This window comes from Poecilia reticulata, linkage group LG8 (genome assembly GCF_000633615.1).
Source record: "Poecilia reticulata strain Guanapo linkage group LG8, Guppy_female_1.0+MT, whole genome shotgun sequence".
In the NCBI taxonomy this organism is placed as follows: Eukaryota; Metazoa; Chordata; class Actinopteri; order Cyprinodontiformes; family Poeciliidae; genus Poecilia; species Poecilia reticulata.
Genome location: NC_024338.1, coordinates 4764563 through 4789314, shown reverse-complemented (window position 1 = coordinate 4789314; position 24752 = coordinate 4764563). Strand labels below are relative to the sequence as shown.

Here is a 24752-nt window from a genome sequence, read left to right as displayed (position 1 = left end):
GTTAATGTAGTGTTTGTGTGCACCGGGGCTGTAGCGATACACTAATCTTACGATACAACATGATACGCGATATTCTGCTCACAACACGATATGTATCACTTGGATTGAATTTATTGAACTGATGGTGTAATACTGATGTAATGAATGTTGTTTATGTTATATATTTGCATTGCATAAATATTAATTGCTTTGTGTATTTGGCTAACCAAATACACACACACAAAAAAAAGACGTGCACATTGCGCAAAACTCTGAAACAGGAGACAAGGGACATAAAACGGAGCGACGAACTAGATGTGGCATAAAAACAGAGAATCCGACGCTGAACAGTGAAAAATCAACACATGATGTGGCGCAGCAGGTGATGAGTGAAGATTACTGATGGTGAGCGTCAATAAACGATCAAAAAACTCTAGCAACAGGAAAGACACTAAAGTGGACATAGCAATAAACTAAGAGAGGACAATACTAATCAAAGTAAACTAAATGGAAATAAATGAAAAACAAAATGCTAGAATAAACTAAGAAACTAAAGTAAATACTAGAGTTGTGCCGATCGATCGGTCACCGATCATAATCGGGCCGATTTTTGTGAAAAAGTGCATGATCGGTGATCATTGGCTCTTGTTGCCGATACCGATCACCTGCATCTCATTTCGCAGYCTGCCTGTGCAGCTGRTCTCCTCTTTCCTTCACACTGCGCAAACGCGCAGCAACAAATCCTAAGCGATGTGGAACTATAACGCACTGACTGAATGGGGAAGTTTGCGTGTTGTGGCGGAAAATTGAAGCACGTCAAAATGCATCAACACAACGAAGCTAATGCGACATAAAAACAATACCATACTTGACGGAGTTTGGCTACATCGAGGCTCACTGCAGTAAAAAAGACATGGAGGATCAGATAGCAGGTAAAGCAGCGCACAGCTACAAACACTCACCCAGATTAGCATGACGGTCAGAAAGCTAAACAAATAACCCGCAAAATTATTTAAGTCTTCGAGCTGTGATGTAAGACGCTGGTTCTGCTCTCGCTGTTGAACCGCTGCTATGCGCTACAGGTAGTAATATTTCACAGACGGAGCGCCGCTTCTGCTCCACCTGGTAGTGACTCTCACACCGAACCTCTGTTTAAAGCTGCAGCATCTAAGCTAAAAAAATTAATTTTACATACGTATTAAAATTTTCGCTGTCCTAACATGAGACAGATAATCTCTAAAAAAAATAATCGATCCCCTCCCTGCTCTGCATAATTACTCTGCTCAGTCAGAAACAGCCACTCAGAACTAGCAGTAATCAGCTAGCCGCCATGCTAACAGGAAGTTTTCATTCAGTAACTCTGGATTGTTTATTGTAATGGAACTTGTATTTGCTTTGAATGTTAAGTTTTATACTTGAATTTTTTTGGCAATGTTGAGAGGTTTTATTTTGGCTCTTTGCATTATTTGGCCTCTTCAGAGCCTTCATATGTTATCAGTCTGTTAAAGATAGTATTACTGATAGCAGTACAATTTGCAGAATGCCTGTTTTGTTTAGTTTTCTTCTTGGAAAAAGTTATTAAAAACAAGTTTTTGTCTAAATTAAGGTGAATTCATGGTTCCTTTTTCCACATAATGTAACCGGTAGTGTTTATGATAAAAAAAAAAAAAAAAAATTATGTGATCAGTATCGGTGATCAGTATCGGTGATCGTCCCTCTTGGGTGATCGGTATCGGCAGGAAAAAACCTGATCGGCACATCTCTAGTAAATATAGAGGAATAAACTTGTATGGCAAGACCTTTCGAGCAATACTTAATACAGAGGACTGTATGGCAAGAATAAACAGACACTGTTTCCAGATAAAAGGTAAAATAATATTGTTGAAATGTCATGGGTTTGTTGAGACTACATCTAGTACTGAGAATAAATATATCTTACAGACCATAACAGTAAATAACTTATCACTTATTTATGTTTTTAATTAGATTTTATATATTTATTTCTTCAATATTATTTTTCATGTTAATGTCATGAGGCCGATGACTCCATGACACTTTCAATTTGACTCATTAGGATTTGATTAAGAACCAGATTTGTTCTTTGTAATTTCTGTCCAGTAAAACTATTAATCTATAAATCAATAGACAGGTTTATATGAAGATATAATCCATGTTTCTGTCTCATATTTGTATGGCATTAAAAGGACATGGAACTTTTGTTTTTCCACTGAAAGTTCTGGTTTGCACAATAAATGCCATGTGGGTGAAATTTTATGAATGATACTCTGATGTCCCATTCTCCTGAAGGCAGCACAGAGCTGCACCACCAGAAACCGACAGAAACACTGAAGAGAAGAAGAGTTATGATTAATGTAGTTACAGTTCTATCCATATTTTAATGTTGCAGAGCACTATCATTTTGCAAATAGATCAAAGTTTAAACTGGCATTGTTTTACATCTTTTATCTGGTCATTTTGTGGAATATTTAGCAACTAGAAAATGGCAAAGAACAAGAATATTTTTTCCACTGATTGGCTGCTGTTAGGCCTACCAATTTTAACTTGAATGTTCGTTCATTGCATTTTTTGTAGACGCCTGTGAAAATAATTTCTATTCACATGGCTTTTTTGTTCTCTGGGAAATTATCTTGATGATAAAYASAGAAACAAGCATAAAAATCAAAACATCTACAATAGTGATAGTAATAATAATAAAATAATAGTCAGTGTAAAGTAGCCTACAAATTCTTTGGTGGGGGGCGGTGAGGGACTTGGATAAAGGCTGGGGGGGCGCTGGCCCAAAAAAGGTTGAGAAACACTGTTCTAGAGTAACTTAGCTAAACATTAATTACCCCTAGGCTCCAAATCAGTCATCCATGAGTGTTATTGTTAAAGCTATGACGCCAAACCTGTTTAACAGGCTCGAGCAAAAAAGATGGTACGGCTAGCTCAGCGCGTTCCATACAAGAGTGATGGAAGGGAACTCACGTGCTAGTGAGCGTCGCTACTTTGTAATGCTAACAAATTAATAGATTATATATTTAAACTGTGCCATAAAAAAGGGTAAAGTGGCTTTATTAGTATCCAAAAGGCACTTCAATAATTCACTCTGTCCTTCTGTCACTCGTTGCCATGTTCTAAAGTTAATGTGCGGGTTTGTAGTTAAGCCCCTTTCCCCTTCCTCTTAAATATAGAAGTCATTTGTCTTTACATTTAGACAAGACGAAACGTCCAACAAACTGCCACAAACGGCACTTGCATACCGTCAGTACTTCCCTTCAGGAGCAACAGCGATACAAAGAGACCGTTTATTTTTCGAAGCCACGCGCGTGAAGACAGGAGACAGATATCTCCATTGTCAACTGACATTATTTGTGGGTGGACAGACATACTAACATTTCCCATAAGGACACAGGCGAGCTTCCATGTAATCAAAACAAAAACAATTCAGGGAGTATCTTGCGCTCCGATAGCAAAGCAAGAATATCTGTCTGTCGCGGTAATATAATCTAGTAGTAACGTCGTAAAAGTGCTTTACTCCACTCAGAACCACGCAGCACCAACCGCTCGAGGAGCGACGCACAACTGACAAAAACGAAAAGGAAAAAGGCCTGTAAATACACAATTAGGTAAAAACCACGAGTGGTTTTGACGAGAGAAGACAAAACAAAGATACAATTACCTGATCCGTCTTTTTTCAAAGGATCTTGAACGATGGAAACAAATGTAGAAAACGTCTGCTGGCGCCCCTCCCTTCACGAGCCCGTTACACGTGAGCGCCCCTTCAGAAGCATCCATAGCCAATGGCTGAAAAGCAGCAGCACGTCATTTGCTTCCTTTTTTGGGAGCATCACACCCATTTTTGATTCATAACGTACAGAGAAAGCTCAGGCGGTAAATTAGAAGTTAAAAACGGCAGTAGTTTCGTATTTTAAACAAATTATTATTATTATTATTATTATTATTATTATTATTATTATTATTATTATTATTATTATTATTATTTGTCATTGCCATTACAAAATGGCTGGAGATATTTGTTTCAAGTTTACACTGTAGTACATACAGTCACCATAAAAAGTCTTCACATTTCTGTTAAAATTAATTTATCAGGGGTTTTTTTAACCTCACAAAACTTGGCATTAGTATATAAACTTTTTTTCCACCTATGTAAATACTAATTTTACATCATAATAACAAAAGAAAGATGTTATTTTTCTGTAGTGCTGCAAAACTAAAATGTAGTAATGTGCACATATTAATTTTGTTTATTGGCCATTTTCAGTACTGCCCCAGATTACCCTGTGTTGTCATATAAGAGTTGATTTTAGATGCAGCACCTGAGCATTATAATGGTGTTAAAATTGTGGCCAAGTGACATTCAAATTTTTACTGTTTTGTGGTAACTGTATTATTTACATAGTTTTATTTTACAGAGTGCATGCAAAAACCTGTATTGATATGTGAGATTTTTTTATATAATTTGCATGATTTTGATCGTAATCAGTAAATAAATCCTAATTATTTTAGTTGCACTGTAAATACAGTCTAAGAGGGGATTGTATGCGAGTCCACTGCTGTGATGAAGTATGAAATTATAGTAAAGTATGATAAAGTTGAGACTAAATACAGCCAGAAGATTTAGGTTTAACATTATTTTCATTTACCGTAGTCATAAACTTTGTTTCTAAAAGAAAACATGACCAGAATCTCTCTCAAAGAGTATCAGTTTAGAAAGATGGACCATTTTTTCACACTAAATAAAATGCACGTCAAACATTATTTATGCCTTTCCCAACAATTGTTGTAAAAACCTATATATGTATCACTGCAGTCAAAACCATGTAATCATTTCTAACCTCCCTTTTGAATGTTTACATTGGTATTCTGATGATTCATTGTTGAAGAGGTCAAAGTCTTTGTCTCCACCTCAAGTTTTTTTTTTAATCAAATACTATGTTGACGCATGAGGCCTATCTGTTATTTTAGACAGATTATTGACATAACAACTGGCTCAACTACTGGGTTAATCACACACAATGTTCCAGGTCAGATAATTTGCAAGTTCTGGGTCAAACACACATAATATTCTGCATCAGCCACAGCTATGACATAACTCAACGGTATTCACCTCCCCCTAAAAAGATCATTTTGTTTTCCTACTAACACGTCCTTCTCAAGATTTTAATCTTTACCTCCCTAAACAGATTCTGTGTCAGACTTTAGTTTGGGACTGGCTGCAAAGTGGTAATATTACTTGAATTCAGACGTTGGTAAAATTCAAAGATTAGTTGAAACCTAAATCTGACAGACCGAGCAATCATTTTGACATTAACTCCAAGTTTTGCAGACCATTAAACTACTTTTAATTTAACAAATATAAGTGACTGCATGGTGGTACAGTTGTTAGCATTGTTGTTTTATAACAAGACGATCGTAGGTTCGAATCCCGGCCTGGAGCCTGGTTCTTTGCAGTTACTCTGCTGTCCACAGTCCAAAATTCAGCAAGATATTTTAACTGGTTTCTCTCTCTTAACTGAAAATACATTTGACCCTATTGTAAAACCATTAGCTCAATCTCAATATTACATTGACTTCATTTAACTATAACCTGTCTGACAAAATAAAGTAAGGTAAAAAGATTTAAGAGAGCACCACAACATTCCTCTATCCAAATTAATTTAAGAGCAGATGAGAAACAAAGAGAACAATTAATCAGTCTGCAATAAATATGAGATATCACAGTGGCGAACCTTCCTGGAACGGATCAGCCTTACCAGAATTCTCCAAAGGTGCATCAACGACTTAACAAAGACATCATAAAGCAACCCAATCTACACGACTGCAGATGACTAGTACCAGCTAAGGTCAGTATTTAAGACTAAATACTGACAAAATGATGTAAAAGTTGTTTCAGTGGGAGTGATCCAAGGCCAAAGTTAAAGACTAAACATCTTTTCAGAAACAAGACATTGTACGAACACTCAGAAGTGGTGGTGGTGGGATGGTGGTCTGGGGCCTCTTCCGGACCTGGGCCATTTGATGTAATTGATACAATCAGTTGGCAATCATTTCAGTTAAACTCAACAACATTCTGGTTACGAGGCAAGACAATGAAGTTCGGACTGACCTTGTCAAAGTCCATGCCTGAATCTGGTAGAGACCATTGATAGTTTATTTGGATTCCAGATGATTTGTCAAGACCAAAGATGGCAAAGTCAGTTAGAATGTTTGGGGGCAATTACTTTTCACATAGGATCAGATTGCTTCACCAGGTTGGCCACTAGTAATCCTCTTAAACCTCACATGTTCTTAGCGTGAGCTCAGATGACAGACATCAGACTGCCAGTTACCAAAACCAAAAAAGCCCAAAAATCTCCTAAAAGCACACGCGGGTTCAGTGCGACCCTGCCGGACCGTGCACAGGGTAAAAAGCTCGTGGGATCAAACAGACGCCACGGGAAGGTTAAACTGTAGCGATTATTCAACAAAACAAACCCAAACTCCAACATACATTTCCATTGTTGTTTATTGAACAGCATTTCTCACAGGCAATAATAATCATAGTCATAATAGTGCACTTTTCCTTTTGCGTAATTGTACTACAGACATTTCTCTTTGTCGTCATCATCATCATTAATCGTGTTAGCTCCTCTCTCGACCCCCCGTCACACCTACACCTTCTTTGTTCATGAATTCTTTTAGAGTGAAAAAGTCATTTTTTTTGTCTACTGCGTGAATCGGTGTGGAGGAGTGAGGGTTGTGAAACAGAAGCGAGGGTGGAGGGAATTTGAAGTTGGAAAGAGGGTTTAAGGGCATAAGGGCTGCAGATATTGTAGTTGTATTGTTTTTATGACTGCAGAAGAAGAATGAGTAATAATGATGAGAATAAGAGCTGTATGGTGACTACAGAGTCAATAAAACATAGTGAATGCTACATAGCTATGAATGGCATACAATGCAGATAGAGACAGGCACAGTGTATACAAACGTATACAGCATCTGCATCAAAGTATATAGTGTAGAAAATGTTTACAAGAAGGGTGATTATATAAGAGGATGTGTTATGTGCATTTAGGAGGAAAGTGGGGATTGAAATACAAAGAGACGGAATGGGAAGATGTACAAGATATAAGGTAAGTAAGTTCTGCCACTGATTAGCTAACTTCTTTAGCTTCAGTTGGGTTTTTTTTTTTTTTCTTCTGAATTACATTCTAAGTTGGTGTTTTAAAATAGGTATGGAAATCTGTAACTTGAGACCTGTTTGACCTCTGCCCTTTGGACACGGGGCTTGTGCTCCAGGGTCACCACAGGTGTCAAATGTGCATGCACTCACCAGAAGACTAAAACGCACGTCCACCACATATCTAACATCGCTACCGAGCTCCGGCTTACTGCAAGAACTTACAGTCCCTCCCCAAAGCTGTTCTAAAACTAAACAGCTTCACCTGAGTCTATGGTGCATCCATCGTAGCAGACATTCTGAGAGGGTTTAGGTTGCCTTTAGGTTTGAAGCTGTTGAAGAACAAGGTTGCCAAAAGTCAGGAGAGAATGGGTTGAAATTTAAGAGATTTTGATGACTAAGCAAAAAGTACATGAAAACATGAACGTGACAACTCTGGCCTTACCATGCCAGCTTTGAAATGAATAAAAAACGGTTCTGTTTAGCATGCCGACATGTCAATTAGCTCTAAACGCAGAGCACAGCCAGATATTTGTGAAAATGAATTTACCAGAAATTTGAGGTCCTGTACACGTGCATTGTTTTCTCTTTTTACTTTTAAAAACATTTAAAATTAAAGTGCGTCCACACAACAGAAGATAAGGTAGTAGGTATGCCAGGCCAATTGGTGGCACTGTAACACTGCCAGCTTATGGCACAAAAAACAGAATGTGGCATGCTTGTCATTTGTGAGAATGAGGCGCATGCGGGGCAGAGAGAGCTGGAGTTATGACTTCATAGTTAATTCCTTGTGGCTCGCATGGCCACACAGTCATGAAACCAGCGTTTTGAAATTCAACAACCCCAGAACCCGGTTTCAAACTGCATCGTTTCTGGTCTCCCAAATGCCGAATTTGTATGGGCGCATTGGGGTGTATTGTAGATAGGAAGAAAAAAAAAGAGGAGAAAATTAGTTTAGTTTTTCATGCATATTTGTGACTTTTAAAACTCAGAAATTTCCAAGTTTTTTCTAGAAATTTTTCAGCTTTTCAAGTTCAGAAATTTCCTTGTGTTTTCTAGGACATTTTTGAGATTATCTTTAAGTTTTTGGCAGAAATTTACTACTCGCTTTTTAAAAAATATATCTCCCAGGGCCATAAAAAGCTTTTGTAAATTTGTGTGGAGGCACTGCCTAAACGACCAAAAACTTTAGCGGACACACCCAAAAACGTCTCCGTGTGGACGGTGCCACACAGCTGTTCTACAGAACCGATATTTTTTAACTGGAGCCGAAACCTTATGAAAGAGAATAAACGTCTGTATCTGTGGACCTCCTGCATAGTCGTGAAAATGCTTTTCTTTCTGTTGTGAGAACTGTATGACCTGTAGCTATTACCAAGCTGTTGTACTGAATCGACATTTTTTTTTACTTTGGAAACAAGACCAGCTAAAATAAAATAAATGGCTTCCTCTGTGGACATCATGCATAGCTGTGAATATGTTATTCTTTATGTCATAAGAGCTGTAGGATCTAATGAATAATCTACGTTGGGGCTTGTTCCACAGTGAACAAAATGTCTAAAATGTCCTACATTTATGTGTTTTGTTCCCCTAGGCAGAAAGAAAGACAGAGAAATTCTTTAAAGTAGTCATACAACATTCTAGTAACCTATTATTTTCGTTTTGTCTGAGGCGGTGATAAAAATCAAACACAGCAAAGCAGAATGAAGTCTCGGATACTTATCTACCTATCACTAAAGTTCCTCCTAAAATGTCAGAGTGTAGATGAACTTTTGGTTTAGCTTCGTAAAAGGTGAACATCTATGGTGACACACACAGATGACAATAAATAAATTACAAGCTTAACAGAAGATACAAAAATGTACATCGGAGCTTAAAGCATATTTTGGCATGAAATATCTCAGTGTCAAAGTAAGTTATTCTTCAGTGACAGGTGTTGGTTTACTCTTAAAATCCCTGCACGAAAAAAAAAAAAATCTACTTTCAAACAATACATAGTAAATAAAAAAATAATAAAAATACAAACTTCAATAAATACATGGATAAAAATGTAGTGCAGTAATTTTAAGAACTTTGTATTGACATTCAAATAATTAGTTCCACGCTCATTTATGCTTGTGTTAAATACATCAATGAAAAACATCTACATATACAGAGACCGGTGCCATAAAAGGAAGGAGACACTAAAAAAAAGAAAAATACCAGGAACATTTCTTTCTTCGGTTTGGCTTCATTTTTCCTACCCAGGCAGCATGAGTATAGTTTCTATGACGACAGACACACCTGAGTATGTTGGATCTTTCACCTCAGCTTTCTTGTAAACAGTACATTCCCGACCTTCATTCTTTTTCAGTGAGACGTAAAACATTTAGACTTTGGGAATAGGAATGATTTCAAACAACTATGTTGAAATTTCTAACTGTCAAAGGAGCCTCTTTGAATCATTGTTTACTGACTCAAGAAGCCAATTATTTATTCATTAATGCTTAAGATAAGTTTTAGCTTCGGCTAATGTGGGTTATAGCCATTTAAGCTAGCCCAGAATTGTGTTTTCCTCCGTTGTTGGAGGCTAGTTATCTTAGTATATGCAAATATGTGAAGAACATTGATCATATTGGACCTTTGGTTAAAGTTGTGTTAAAAACAGAAAAATGGCAGACGGGTTTCACATAATGTGGCCATCAATTCAATGACAATGCACTGTAGCAAAAGCCAGTAAATTAGCTGCTTTAGCCCTCCAAAGACAGGACATCCACAGACATCTTCTAAATAGTAATTTCAGGTTCGTTAGATATTTTTGTAAACAAAGTGGACATATATCATGTCCAAATTTACAAAACATGAGGCTTGATTAGCAAACATTCTGTCCTTAAATATGCTTTTCAGTCTTTTCTTTGCATTGTAATATTGAAAAAAAAGTCATTTTATTTGAGTCTAAATATGAGGAAACAAAGCAGTTTTTGTGAAGTACCAAACCTTGTCACATCTTGTGTGGCTTTCCTTGTGCTTTGTTTGGACTAGTGAAGGTGCAATGGGATCAAGGATGTGGTATTTACATTGTTCTGCTGTATCACGATGGGGTATGTTTCCTTTATAATTATTACTTTTTGCATATATTTATGATCCAACTGATCTCTGGGGTACATTTGGACCCGAGTTGGTCAAATATTTATCTAATCAGAAAGGCCAACCCTAAAGTTTCCTTTCTGTTTTATGCATGTCTGTGGAGTAAATTTTCACCAGAGTAGACATTATAGAGTGAGACTGAGTAATGTTGGTATTTGACTGATGTTGCAATGTCCTTACCACTATTGCATTGATTCTATAGATATAATTTTGACACTAATGAGAAAATCTGCTCTAGTGGATTGGCGGTGGGGCTGAGATTTAAGACTCCTGATGTCAGAAGATTAACTGGAGCAGGAAAACATGAAGAAATTTAGGAATTGATACTCTGCATGGTTATTTTCAAATGAAAACTAACAACCTGAAAGGCGTGGGAGAAAATCTATTATTATCTTCACAGAGAGTAAACTCCAGTCCTTGGACCTGGCAACAGTAAACTTATTTGATAACATCAAGCCTTCTTTTTCTGAGGCAAAATCAAGAAATGCAGAGGAACTGTGGAATGTACTCCAACCTATTAACAAGCTGACATACCTGTTAACAGGTGCCAGATGTCGGCTGATGTAATTCAACGCAGATGTGAGGCAATTTTCAGAATTAATGGTTGTACATGTAAATATTTGTTAAATTCTTTACAGGAAAGCCGAATCTTCAAGCATTTTACTTCAGTTATTTTTTTAATCCCCCTTTTTTCTCACCTTGTTGTGTGTAAACAAACATCATACATTTTTCTGCCAGTTTGGCATGGAATGGGCAGTATTCGCAATTCTTTAGCATGTACAGAAATAGAAGCTACAATCAGATTTTCCTCGCTCTCCCAAATATGCTGCTGTTATTTGGAACACAGCTTTATGCTTTATTGTTCTGCCATTAACAATATTAAATATAAGAAGAAGTAAATTATGTAGAGACAAGAGGGACCAACAAGCATCCAGGCAAAAGGAAAGTGGATTTGGTGTAAACAGGATACGAGCGGCATACAGCTACTGAGATAACTGAAATATATCACTGTCATTATGAGTCAGAAGTATGACTTCCTTTGTTTGGTCAGATTCAGAGAAGAGAATCTCTAATAGGAAGGAAAAGATTGTGGTTTGGGTTCATGACAAGCCATTTCTGAAACTGTGGTAATGCTAAGCTAATGCTAACCATGGTGAGGCAAAACTTGACGACTTGTTGAATTGTTTAAAAGTTTACAGGTCTATTACCGTTATTATGCACTTGGTACTTACTGTCTGATGATAAAGAGATTTTAAAATTAGAGTACTGAACCAGGGTATGGCGAACCAGCTCATATTAGTGCTAGCATGTGTTTTAGATTAGAAGTTGTTCTAAGGCTCAGAGAGACCAACTTAAAAAAGAGCAAACTAAAATTTCTAACCCTAAMAAAAAAAAAAAAAAAAAAAAAAATCCATTTATATGGATTCTGCATGKWSTAWAAGAAATGCTMTRAAMATYATTMWMAYWWWAAYTSYKWWTYAKKTYWRAWTAARSCAAAGAGAAGGTTTTTGGCGTCTTAGTTTTTTTTGTGTCCACTGCATTTAAATTAACGGGCAGCTCCTTCTATGTTTGGCCTCTTAATCTTTTCGTCCAGCATGCTTTTAGACTAGTAGGGGACCCTCCTCGCAGCTTGACTAGTTTTTCCTTGAAATGTGGCTAAATTCTTACCATTATCCACATTTGTCTTCTCTTGTAAAGGCATTATGGTATCATAGCTTCATATCATTGTATATCAGAAATAACTGTGTGGAGTAGGGGTGGGGGCTCCATAAGTTGTGTTCTCCGACGCACAGTGCCCACGTTATCGCGGATCCGTTCTCTGGTGGTATTTGTTCCTCTGCTCTCATCCTGTTTGATTGTGAAAATGTGCCGTTAGGGTTTGCTGAGCTTTTAGGGACACAAACCACTTCAGACGATCACAAAGCTCATCTGATTCTCGGCCGGCTTTCCTTCATGTTGTCGGTCTGGAGAAAACACATTTGTTCGCCCCTAGAAAGGTGAGGAGAGGAAGTGATGCGGACAATAAATCTGGATGGGCAGGAAGTGATGAAAGGGAATGCGTCGATGCACTCAGTTGCTGACCGGTGTCGCAGTGAACCAACCTGACCGAGTGACCTGGAGGATTCCTGCAAAGTCTGAAGAAACTGTTGATTGTGATAGTTTGTCGGAAATGTCCTGTGCTTTGTCGATCTGCTGTGGGAGGTGGACGACTCGTTTCCCTGGTTGTGAGTTTTCTCTGTTCTACATTCCCACTCCCTTCTGTACGCCTTTCTACTACAGACAGACACTTTGGGGGAATTCTCTGGATCTCTAGATGATCTTTGACTAAAGTCCTTCTCGCCTTCCGTTCCTTTAAATGGGATTAAAGGTCAGAAGCCTGGAAAGGAGTAAGGAAAAGGCTAAGGAAAGAAAGCAGGAAGGACTGAGTGGAGGAAGAGAGGAAAGCCAGGCGGTCAACCCTCTCTTCTCGTTTGCAACATTCTTTTCACGGGTGAGACTGCGTCCCGTTGGACGATGAAAGGAGTCTAGTCTTGTCTCTCCCCGACTCTCGCCGTTGTAAGGCCGTCCCCCCACTGTTGCTGCTGCTGCTGCTGCCGCCGCTCACCCCGTCCACCGTGGGCTCCCTCTCCATTCGCTCCGATCCGCTTTCGAAATTCCGGGAGTTCTGATGGGAAGGAGCGCTGGGCGGACGGGAGAGCTGACCGTTCTTCTCATCTGAGTGGCAAAGAACACAGATCCAGAGAGGAGCTGTTACTCTAATCGCTTTACAAACAGGTGGCTTGTAGAGTGTTCTTAAATGTTTGAAGTTTATTTGTATTCATTCCCCTTCACTCTAAATATCTTGCCTTTCTGGAAGAGTTGCTCCTATTGACAGTACTCAACATGGCCAAATGCTATAAAAGGTTCAGGGTGTATGAATACATTTACGATGTGCATGTGAATGTTTGGAACTCACCTGCCAGAGCCTGAACAGACGGCTGATCGTGAGTGCTGAGAAGCTGAGCTTGAATAGTTTCTATGACTCTTTTAAATCTGCGACTGGGACCTAAAGGGGTAAGAAGAATCAAGAGTCAGTTATGAGGCAGTTTTCCCCAACATCTCCACATTTTACTGTCCTTACTCACAATGTGATGTCAGAGACTTTACCTCAAATCTGGAACAAACTTCCAGAAAACTGCAAAACAGCTAAAACACTGAGTTCCTTTAAATCAAAACTAAAACCCCACCTGTTTAGAGCTGCTTTTGGACCGTAATAAATGGAACATTGACCAACATATTGGATGTGTAATGATGATTTTAACAAAGGCACTTCACAAAATGCATACTTTTATGTTTTCATGATGTGAAGCACTTTGAACTGCCTTGGTGCGGAAATATGTTTTACAAAAAACCTTGACTGATTTACAAGGAGACCAGTTGTAAAACCAAATGAAAGTCTGATTTAGGCACTTCAAAAAGCAGGCAAAAACTAGCTTTACAAAGTACTTACAGTACACTCTAATATGTAGGAGCCTTTACTGGAAATTACTTGCGCTGTAAACTTAAACATTTGACTTTTAACTGTTCCAAATTTGGAAGCGTGATCAACAAAGAATAAATGGCTTCCTTCACTTCCTCTGCTGCCATCGCTAAAACTACAGGCAGACTACAATTCTAAAACAGAGCAGAAAATCAACATCTTTGTTCACAACTTCTTCTGTTCACTGAAATTCTACTGCAGGAATCCAGCTCAATGGGAGAAATCCCAGATAGAGCAGTGAAGGGGGGATTCTCAAGAAATCTCTTGCTACAGTTTTAATACACTGAGATCCATAAAGGTTCTTGAATGGCATAATATTTGTGATCTTTACTGTTTACTCCAGTTTGTTGCCTGCCATTTCTTCTTTACTGCTGTGATGAAAGTAAATACCAGCAGCTTTTTGCATATTTTAAAGCACAACAGAAACACTAAATTCTAGTGTAAATGGCTGCTAGAGCCAACAGATCCATAAGACCCGGGGTATTAGCAGCGGCCATTGCATCACCAGCTTGGAATATGGACGGTCTGATAAGCTCTGCCTGTTTACAGAAGATAACGGAAAGGTGATCCTCTTTCATGATAAATAAAAAAAGCCTTTTATGTCATCCAGCTCTGAAAAATACAATCCAAAAGGAGAAAATGCCATCTATGTCGGGGAGTGCCACATAAAATTATTCATTATCTCTTTAACTTTTCACATTAATAATAAGGGCAAGACGGCAAACAAAGAAGACATGCATACTTTGTTCATCAAACCTTTTTCAAACAAAAAAACAGAGAGAAAAAAGAACATTTACCGCCAATTATCATTTTATACAAACTGCCTTTTTTTGGTAGATTTGACATGGTCTGTCATATAAAATCACATCGAAATACTGTAAAATATGTAAAACCTTTAAGTTTAGGGGTATTAATTATTTTGCAAGGCCGCTCACCTGCTAATAACGTGAAGGTGACGCTGTAGATGCCCATCTCTCTTCGTCCTTCCCTCTCCGCTCGTTCCCTCTCTCGTTCTCTCTCTCCCTCAGAGAAAGCGATGTCCACCTACAAAAACGAGAGCAAAAAATTGGACTTTAAACTCTACTTTTCGAACCTTTTGAAACCCTGTTGGACCTATTTTCTGTTGATGTTGGATGGATAAAAAAAAAAGTCAAGGCAAAAAAAGGAAATATGACCTGGAATTTAACAGGTTTCTGGAAGACAGATGGGCCACCCGAGGACTTGTATTCCGCCCGGAAGCTATTCTGAGACACCACACTGTGGCTGAGGGAGGGGATCTGTGGAGACAACGGAGGAGATGGAGTCTCTTAAGACTGAAAAGACAAAGAAGATGATAACGATGTGCGAAGCTGGTTGAAGGCTGATGGCACTCACTGAGAGGAAGGCGTGGACAATGTCCGCCTTGATGGAGCTGAGCGGCTTGTCTCTGATCAGGACAAAGATCTGCTCCTCCTTCTCCAGACTGATGAAATTACCAAACCACGACCGCTTAGCCAGCCTAGGAACAATAAAAAAAAAATACAATAATTTTGAACCAATTTAAAATTACTTTTACTGTGTGTCAGACTTTAGAAAGGGCTTAATCGGGCAGTCGCCAAGGGCTTCAATTTTTTGGAAGGCCCAATGACTTTTTTTTTTATGAATGTATGTTTCGCATTGTGTAATTTCACAATATTTTGAAATAGAGATAAAAAATATCTGCCAACTGCCTTCTGATGAAATTCTCGTCTCCGTTCAGTGCTCCTTCTAGGATTTCTCGCATTTACTCGGATTCCTCCAGTAGATTTTTAAACTGGGCCGATCAGTGGACAGAAGGAGACGTTGAGAACAATTTTGAGTTCCTGCACTGTTTTGGAATTGTATTCTGCCTGTAGTTTTAGCAATGTCAACGGAGGAAGTGAACAAAGTCGTTCAGTTCACATTGGTCACACCTCCAAACACTGTATTAACATTAACAGCTGCTTCGTTGGGCTCGGCACTTTTCTCTTTGCAGTGGAGGATGGTTGTTTACAGCACAGGCAATATCAGGTAAGCTTTATAGCATCGAGCTGGTGCATTAAACGTTAGTGATTGGATAAAATTTAAAACTTCAACAGAGCCCACACCTCCAGGAAGTAATCTTTTTTCAATAGCTGTTAGCCCAGACCATTAGAATGAAACTAAGCGCAGTACAAGGAGCTGCTTTTCACCAGGTTACCTAACACATTGAAATAAATAAAAATTACACATGTGTACTTACTCTGGACTGGACTCTGGAGTCAGACTGGACATGTCCTCTGATGTCGGGACTAAAACAAACAGGCAGAGAGATGGGATGAAAGATGGTAGAAGATAAGTCCAGTGATTCTTGATGACAGACTCTAATTTAATTGTTCTAATTACAGCTTATCACGGCAGCAGCATTACTCAACACAGCTGAAGGCTGAAGCACAAGCTCCTTGACAGGAAGAGATGCTACCAGAGACTCTTTCCACCGATCTGCTTTTACAAAGCTCATTGTGATGAAATTTAAAATGACGTCAGCCCTCAGGTGAAGCACTAATTTAAAGAATACAACAAGTTCTTTTTTTTTCTTCCCCCAAGCCAAAGTCAAAGTCTACTTTATTGTCATCATATGTATTAGACATACAAGGAATCAACATGACATTTCCGGCCATTCCTCCAGTGAAACTAAAAATGTAAAGACATCATATACCAATAAATAAGAATAAATAGTAATAGAAAAGTAACACAACAATAAGACTTTGAACTATTCTACTGTGTATTTTTCTTTTCCCCAATAGACAAAGCAACATTACGGCAATAAAATGGCCTCCAAAAATTCCAAAGTAAATAAGAACATGACAATAACAAAAAAGCCTATCTTCTTTAAATCTCCGCTCACCTTGCAGTTTGCGCCGATGGAACCGCGGCGAGCCCAGTAGGTTGTTTTTGAACGAGTTAAGCCTCGTCCTCCAGTGGGTGGAGCTCGAGGCGGCCAAGTTGCCGCTCCCTCCAGGACTGGAGGGCGGGGTCAGCGACAGCGAGGCCCCGCCCGCCCCGTCCACTCTGGAGGAAGAGGACGAGGAGGAGGAGGAGGGAGGAGTGGTGGAGGAAGGGTGTTGGATTTGGTGCACGGGCGTGCCGAGCGGGGTGGGCAGGGGCGAGCCCTGCGGCGTGACCTGCGACACAGGGGAAGGGGTGGCAGAGGAATTAGAGGACGAGTGGATGTTCTTGGACCTGAAGACGGACGGAGAGGGGAAGTTGAAGAACCGCGGGATTGGAGAGAGGACGGGGGAGGGGGAGGGGGAAGGAGAGCGTGGAGTCTGGAGAGGGAGTGACTTCATGGAGTGGAGCTGGGGCCGGTCAGCGGGACCCTTGGAGGGCAAGGTCTGGGTTTTTGGGTCAGGCATCGGGCGGGCGGGCCGAGCAGTGGTGCCACTTCCTGCTTTGGGGTCTTTGGAGGAGGAAGTGGAAGTGGAGGTGACCTCTGATTGGCTAAAGGTGAAGACCGGGCTCTGATGGGCAGACAGAGAAAGATGCAAAAAAAAAAAAAAAAACGAGGGAAAGGGATGTGGGCAGATGAGACAGGAAGCAATGGTCATGAAATATGATTCATGGACAGAAAATATCAACAAGATATGTGACAACCTTTTTTTCTTGCCTATTTTGAGAAATGGACAGCATGATGTGTTTGAAATGAAGATGTGATAGGAAGGCGGAAGAACATGGCTAGCACAAACAGACTGAGCAAGCGTTGCTAAGGCAAAGGTCACATCACAAGAAATTAATCCTGGAAAACAAAACTGATAGTTATATGCCAAAGTTGTTGATAATATATGAGGAAGGAAAGACTTGGTTCTTTCAAAGTCAGGTTCTGATGTGCTGCATAAATCCAGACAGGAATGTCTGGGATAAAGCGCTATGAAGGACTCAAGCTAACGCCGTCTCAGAATAGGGAATATTTAAGAGCAAATTTCCACCATCCAACCATTAAACCACACTAAATGTTTCTACAAGTTCAAGCTGAATCTTAATTAACACTTTTTAAATGTAATTAATTTTGCAACAAAACCGGATTTTACGTAGTTCCAATGTACTGATCTGAGCGTTTTTCTTGCTATGCTAACTGTGTGGATGGCAGCTGTTAAATTGTCCTGCCACTAATCTCCACATTGGTTTCAGAAAGTTTTCATCCGCACAAATACGCCTCGGAACATTCTTTTAAACATGCCAAACCCATAGGGGGCAGTGTAGCGCAAAGCTAAAACCTATGTCGGCCAATCAGATTGTTACAAAACAACCACAACTTCCTGTTAGGAATCAAAAATGGCGCCAGGAGGTTCATTTGTGTGTATGGATATACAGGTTGAACTACTTTTAAATACCGTATTCCAATATAAAGTTATTAAAACACGATTGGGAATCATGTCAAATCAGTATGTGGATATATTGGAGCATTATTTTTTGAAGCCTGTAATGCGCGGGACACTACATTTGCGCAAACACAATTATGGCATTTTCTCAAAAAAATTTTTTTTTAGAAATAATTGTTTTTAGTGACGGTAAATAAAGTTCTATTTCAAGATGGAACAACAGAGCAGAGTAATGTCAGGTCCTTACCCTGGGACTGCTGAGAGGACTAGAAGACAAACCCGTGGACGCACCGCTGACCGAACGAGACCTTTGGAAGAGTAACGCAAAGAGTCAGTGAGGTGAAGCTATCCAGACGTGTTCTGTCGGCTGGAACGCTTCTGAAACGATGGCAGTAAATCTGTTTGTACCTCTGGCTGTGAGCGTTCGTATCCAGAGCCCTGCGAGGCGGGGTGGGAGACCCCTGTTCTGTGACGCTGAGGACCTCCAAGCTCTTTCTCTCTGGACGACACCGACCATGACGCGTCAACATCGGGGAATCCACACGCTTCCTGGGAGGGTCTTGGACAACAATACCAACAACACAGAAACAGAATTTGAACTTTCCACTTCGGTACATCTAATAAAGGTAGAAATGCACCAAAAAAATAATCTACATTCAGCTGATTTTCAGCTTCGGGAGCTCTAGCTAGTCAGTGGCTGGTCAGAGAACGTAGCTTCTGAAAGCACAACTTCCACACACTAACACACATTTGGTGTGGTAGTTGATACTGTAGGAAGACAACTCAAAGTTAGAAAGTGTGTATATTCTGTTTTTAAATTTAAAATGAAGAGATTAACAATTAGCAAAACACATGCTGTTGTTTTGGGGGAAATCTCTAGCCCAGTGCTGCTTTAGCCATTCTCAAAATCATTTTCTTATTATTTTGACACAGATGGTTTTATTATTGCCACCTATTGGTGCAACATGTGTATTACAAAATCTTCACCATGAGTTTCCCAGATAGTTGACCTGATTCTGTCAACGTCTTTTGATGAGAATTTTTAAGTATTGCATTTGAAATTCGCAATTATGCAAAAACGTTTTGATGCTCACTTGAGGTAATTTTTTGAAATGACCAAAAATGGAAATACAACTGCAGAATAAGTTCTGAGGTAGAGAACTTAACTTCACACGGGGGGACGAGTCTGTCAGTTGTTCTGAGATGTGTGATCCATGCTAATTTATTTTGTTCGTTACCGTGATAAATAGCATCAATATCAGACAAAATTACATTTTAACCTGGTTGATTCGCTCCAAACCCGCAGATGGAAACACACCCAATATGCATTTTCCTCCCCCTTCCTCCCCTTTTGCAACATTTTAAAAGTTTCACAAATCATGTGACAGCAGAATAGTAATTTAATTTGAACTCTCTTTCAGTATGTTTTGTCAAAAGAATGTAATGACCTGGGCCCGAACTCAGAAAGCAACAGAAAGAAGAACATTTTAAACAAAGTTGCTTTATCCTTTTAAACCTTGTCTAATCTGTTCTGGAACATTCTTCTAAAGTGTGACATTTAATCTAAGAGTCTGCATTCCGTCAATTATAAGTGCTTTTGTGTGAGATAAACCAAAATTGGCTTTGGTAGGTCACTGCTGTACAACACTAGAGGAAATGAACCACAAATCTCTGACTGTTGCATTTCTAAATCAGAGTTTAGGAAAGCTAACAGGTTCTGACAGTTCTGCATGTTTCCCTCATCAGACCAGAAGGAGACGAAAAACAAACTTCTCTTACCAAGGTCGTTTCTGGGCGGCAGGTCCTCATCTTCGCAGCTCGGGTATCGCTCTTTTCTATCCAGGAGGAGGTAGTAGATCATTTTCTCCTGGTTCTCCCTGCAGACCAGAGAGCAGTGAGACAAACACAACAAGCTGGCAAAAACAAGAAGCGACGGGAAAGGACAGTTCTCCAGTCAGATAAAACATGGACTGGTTGGCAGGCATTTCTGTAAAGATTCTATATCCAACCAATAAATTCAGGGTTTCTACTCCATCATGTTACAGGGGTGCTCTCTAAGCTGCAGTAGGTAAAGTATCCTTCTTTTATTTTTTTTTTACATATTTGTTAAAACTGTCATTATGTTCTGACAGAATATGAGACAGATAATGTGAAATTAAATTGAGATCCTCTGTGTGTTCCTACTGCATTACCAGCCTTAGCATTTCCAACAGGCTCCGCTGTAGAGAAGGTGCTGTAGTGCAGCAGAGCACTATGCCCCTCCCCCTGACTTTGATTGGTTGTTTCTGACCTGGAACGAAGTGTTTCTGCAGATGGCAGCAGGACCACGGGGAGAAGGCAGAGGAATGTGATTTTCACACAGATTATCTCTCATGTTCTACTAACAGGACATGACAGTTTTGACAAATATGTAAATAAAACATATCTTAACATATCTTATCATACACTGTGACTTTAAATGATAAAGTCATTTTGTAATTATTGCCAACAGAAGGTTGATATTGTATTCACATCCCATTTCTTAGTTGGAGCATGAGTCAGAACTTTTCTTGGGAAAAACGTACAGTAGCTTTCAAAAAGTATTCATGGACCCCAAACTTTTTCACTCTTTGATACTTTGCAACCAGAATGTCCAATTTATGTGATACATCAACACAAAGTGGCAAATCGCTTTGCAAAATATCTCAAGGCCAATCAGACTGAATCATTTTCAAGACTTTCCACAAAATCTTAACCAGGATTAAGTTTCAACTTTTCCTGAGCTGTTCTGCCATTGCATAATGCTTTTATCTAAAAATACTCTTCTCAAAATAAGTTAAAGAAAATAAGAAAACAATACATTTTGTGATTAAAATAAAAATCTGAAAATGGAAGTAGTACTTTTTTTTACATCAATATTCAAGAATTATTGAATTACTAATCTACTGATTTTGCTAAAAAGTTACTTTTAAGTTAATCTTGTTTCATTTCAGGTGTACTAAGATATTTGTAGTAGAAACTAGACCAAAAAAGTTCCAGTTGGTTGAAAGGACGTCAGTGAAATGTTCACAGCGTGGAAAATAGTTTTATAAACTAACCCTCCTTCAAACTGTCTCACAGAGACTTTTATTGGTACAAAATCCATTCATATAACAGCCGTGAATAACTTTGTTTTRCTCCGGGTCATACAGCATGAAATCCCGATGACAGACGATGAAGTCTGAGGTTGGAACGCAACCTCAGACTTCATCGTCTGATGAAGCTCCTCRACTTTGAAAAAGTTGAGGAGCTGTGAGCAGAGCTGTAAAAGGAAGTGAGTGAAAATCCACAAACAGAGGAATAAAAGGGACATGGATGGATGGACAGACAGGGAGACACAGGCAGTGTTGTTACTGTCCACTCAGGCAGGTAATGAAGCACAAAACTGCCCGGCTGCATCGAAACAAATGKGATAACGAGTAAACAGAGAAAGAAACAAAGAAAGAACAGAACACAGGAACACAGTCAGGAGTAAACCGACAAAAACACGACTAGAGTCAAGGCTTTAGAGGATTCTCTCTCTCGCCTCATAACTCCTGCTGATGTGTCGTAAAAAGAAGCATGTACTCACTCCTCACTTGTAAGGTCCTGTGTGAGCTTCACTCGGTCTCTGAAGCAGCCTAAAGAGTACATGCTTTCCAGGACGTCTGGGTCCAGGTCCGACAGGGACAGGATCCTCTTCACACACACCCGGCGAGGCGGCGGCTGCTCCGGGCAAGGCTCGTTCCGGCCGCCCCTGGCAGGAAACACACACYGGCTTTAGAACAGAGTACCGGCAGACATCTTGGTTAAAGTCGGAGCTGACRGTRAAAGSGAAGAGGAAGAAGAAAAGCTGGAGAGAGGTTACGTACTATCTGTGACCAAAACCCAGTAAATGGTTTTTGTGTTAGCCACCATRATGTCATGGTCAGCTGCTCATCTCTTCACACTTTGAAGCCTACTATTCTAAATTCACTCTAATAATCTTTTGTATCTCTCTTATATTCACTCTTACGTTCCTCTTTATTATCATTACCTAAGTGAAGTTGTTCCCCCCCAACCTTCTTCAATTCAGACAAAATTGGTGTCAAACGTTTGTGCTACGTTTGTGCAACAGAATTTTTTGTTTGTGCTGCTATCATTTTAAAGATATTAAGAAATGTTTYCAGAGGTCATGAAAGGTCAACCAGTCCCCCCACCATCAACAAATCAGATAAAATTGGTATCAATCAACTCGACTATGTTTATGCAGCTAAACTTTTTGTTTGTGCTGCTTTGACTTTGAAGATATTAGTGAAAGTTTAAAGGCAATTTTGATTTAGTAAAAATGCGTGGGGGGAGGGTGTTGGCTGGTTGACCTTCGGAYCTTTTTTGGCTCAAAAWGAAACTCATTTTCATTTTGGGCCAAATCAAGGTCATGAATGCTCTTAAAGGGCCGGTTGTGCCAGAAGATATYGATTAAGCTTGTTCACAAACTGTACAAATATCAAGGATTTCTTAAAATTAAATAATATCGAACATCTTTTCAGTCCCTCCAGGATTTCATGATTATTTTGTGATTTCTTACAATAAAAATCAAAGTGTTTGTGAAAATAATTTGGAAATATTTGCTATATTTGCACTTATTTATGATGGTAAATGYGACTTTTATTACTTGCGGGATAGATTATGGAATATAATCTGACATCAATTAAGGCTGAGGCAGCTGCTTAGTACAATTAAGAAAGTTCCAATAAATCTCCAATTATGCATTAGTGCAAAATAGGGCAGGAATTTGTTGATTTTTAGTGAATTTTCACAATAATTTGCATGAAACCAGAGGGAGTGATTGATATAATTTGGCAGTATACAAATAAAAACTGAATTGATTTGATTGATAAAATAATATTTAACCACACTTAATGTTTAGTCTAGAATTTAGAGGGCCACATAAAAAGTTTGACACGTGACTTAAAACAAGCTCCTTTGTCTTGAAAAATGACTTAAAAGTTAGTTTTGAATTATTTCAAGTGTACTAAGATGTTTGCACTAGAAACTAGACCAAAAACACTTGGTAAGATTTTGTGCGTAGGCAGTGTTAGCTGGTTTAACAAACTCTGTTATACTTTTATGTTTTTTAAACATCGAACCAGAGAAGTCTGAAACATGGCACCGCGCCTCAAAACTAGACAGATGATGTTTTCGAGTAATAGTAAAATAAAAAAGGACAGTGATTGGAAAAAAGGAAAAGAAAAAAAATAGAAAAGTATTACAATAAGAAGCCAGAAGACAATGTTAATGTACTTACAGGTACCAGTTGTGTTTTTGTATTGCTTCAAGCTGGAAGAAGAGAGAATGAACAATATTAGAATGTGGATAAAACTGTTTCATTGGCGTAAAACAATTTAAACATTGTTTTTATATATATTAGTTGCTCTAGTTTAAGTCAAACAGTCAATMTGACTTAAAGAAACCACAACACTGTTCTAACAAAATGCTAAATGAGCTCAATAACAGCCACCAGATTCATGTTACAAACAGCAATAAATGTAAATATTACCTCAATTTAAAACCACAAAGTTGAATCTGTTTTATAGGGTTAATGTGATAGACCATGTTCAAGAGATATTAGAATCTTATCATGTTATWACCTAACCCTGCTTCAAAACGTCCTGCTGTGTTCCTCGGTTTGTTAACTAATATTCTCTATAAAAAAAAGTAGTCACAGAACAATTTATTTCATTTACTGACGTCACAGTAAAGAAAAAGCGTGCAACAACTTTTCAAATTTTTTATGTTTGCTATCCAGACTGCTGCTCCATGTTTGCGTGACCTCCAGGAAAGTTTGTCCTGCAGCTGTCCCACATCGTCCCCTCATACATTATACACCCTGCAGCAGGAACTGCACACGGCGGAGAGCGTTGCATCAGTGGCGCGCTGCGTCTCTGGGGGCCGCAGAGACGCAGCAGCTGCCGCTTCGCAGACACAGAGAGAAGCAGGCCTGCTAGCATCCTGCGTCCTGCACGCAGTACGTTCCCTTCATCAGCAACATCCTCTGGTTGCTGACTGGCAGGTGGTTCAGTGAGATCTGGCGCAGGCTGAGCTGCTGTGGTTTGGGTGGAGGAGCAGGGCAGGCAGACGGAGGCGCAGAGAGACAGGCTGACCTGGTTTCAGGCTCCATTAATCAACAGCTCATCAGACCAACTCACAGCTTTGATTAAATCTGTTGTCGCTGAATGAACCAGACTTTTATCTCACAGTTGTTTCACAGGCTCCTCCTCCTCTTCCTCCTCTTCCACCTCCTCCGAAGAAGCAAATGATTAAAACATCTTCTGCTCCATAAACGTAAATTCATTTTTTTTCTTTTTACATCCTTCATTTTAAAACGTGTTGGGTTTTTAAAAGGCTCTCCTGTATTTTACAGCTGCTCTGCCTCTGGAGGTCGCCACTGCTGCCTTATTGTGTGTTCATCGTACTCACTCCTGACTTTGGAAAAGAAGCAGYAACAGGGAAAGAAGATCCATCCATCCATCCATCCATCCATCCATCCATCCATCCATCCATCCATCCATCCATCCATCCATCCATCCATCCATCCATCCATCCATCCATC

At 39.3% G+C, this 24752-nt stretch overlaps 2 protein-coding genes across 5 annotated transcripts in view; both read right to left on the bottom strand.

The window, feature by feature from the left end:
• cpt1a2b (carnitine palmitoyltransferase 1A2b) overlaps window positions 1-3775 on the bottom strand; it is a 33456-nt gene extending 29681 nt beyond the window's left edge. The window contains exon 1 of the mRNA XM_008415266.2: window positions 3662-3775. The gene's annotated coding sequence lies outside the window, so the exon portion shown is untranslated. The remainder of the gene's footprint in view (window positions 1-3661) is intronic.
• An 8006-nt stretch (window positions 3776-11781) lies between these two features.
• The window catches only part of brsk1b (BR serine/threonine kinase 1b), a 27913-nt gene continuing 14942 nt past the window's right edge, over window positions 11782-24752 (bottom strand). Inside the window, exons 9-20 of one of the 4 annotated variants that reach the window (XM_008415261.2) lie at window positions 23448-23479; window positions 21753-21917; window positions 19943-20040; window positions 18572-18731; window positions 18411-18471; window positions 16693-17305; window positions 16048-16096; window positions 15183-15306; window positions 14984-15085; window positions 14744-14852; window positions 13245-13334; window positions 11782-13003 (exon numbers count right to left, since the gene is read on the bottom strand). In XM_008415261.2, coding sequence (XP_008413483.1) covers window positions 12774-13003; window positions 13245-13334; window positions 14744-14852; window positions 14984-15085; window positions 15183-15306; window positions 16048-16096; window positions 16693-17305; window positions 18411-18471; window positions 18572-18731; window positions 19943-20040; window positions 21753-21917; window positions 23448-23479 — 1833 coding nt within the window. In that variant the 3' untranslated portion in view covers window positions 11782-12773. The remainder of the gene's footprint in view (window positions 13004-13244; window positions 13335-14743; window positions 14853-14983; window positions 15086-15182; window positions 15307-16047; window positions 16097-16692; window positions 17306-18410; window positions 18472-18571; window positions 18732-19942; window positions 20041-21752; window positions 21918-23447; window positions 23480-24752) is intronic. The other 3 variants (XM_008415263.2, XM_017306436.1, XM_008415262.2) reach the window with 3 other exon arrangements.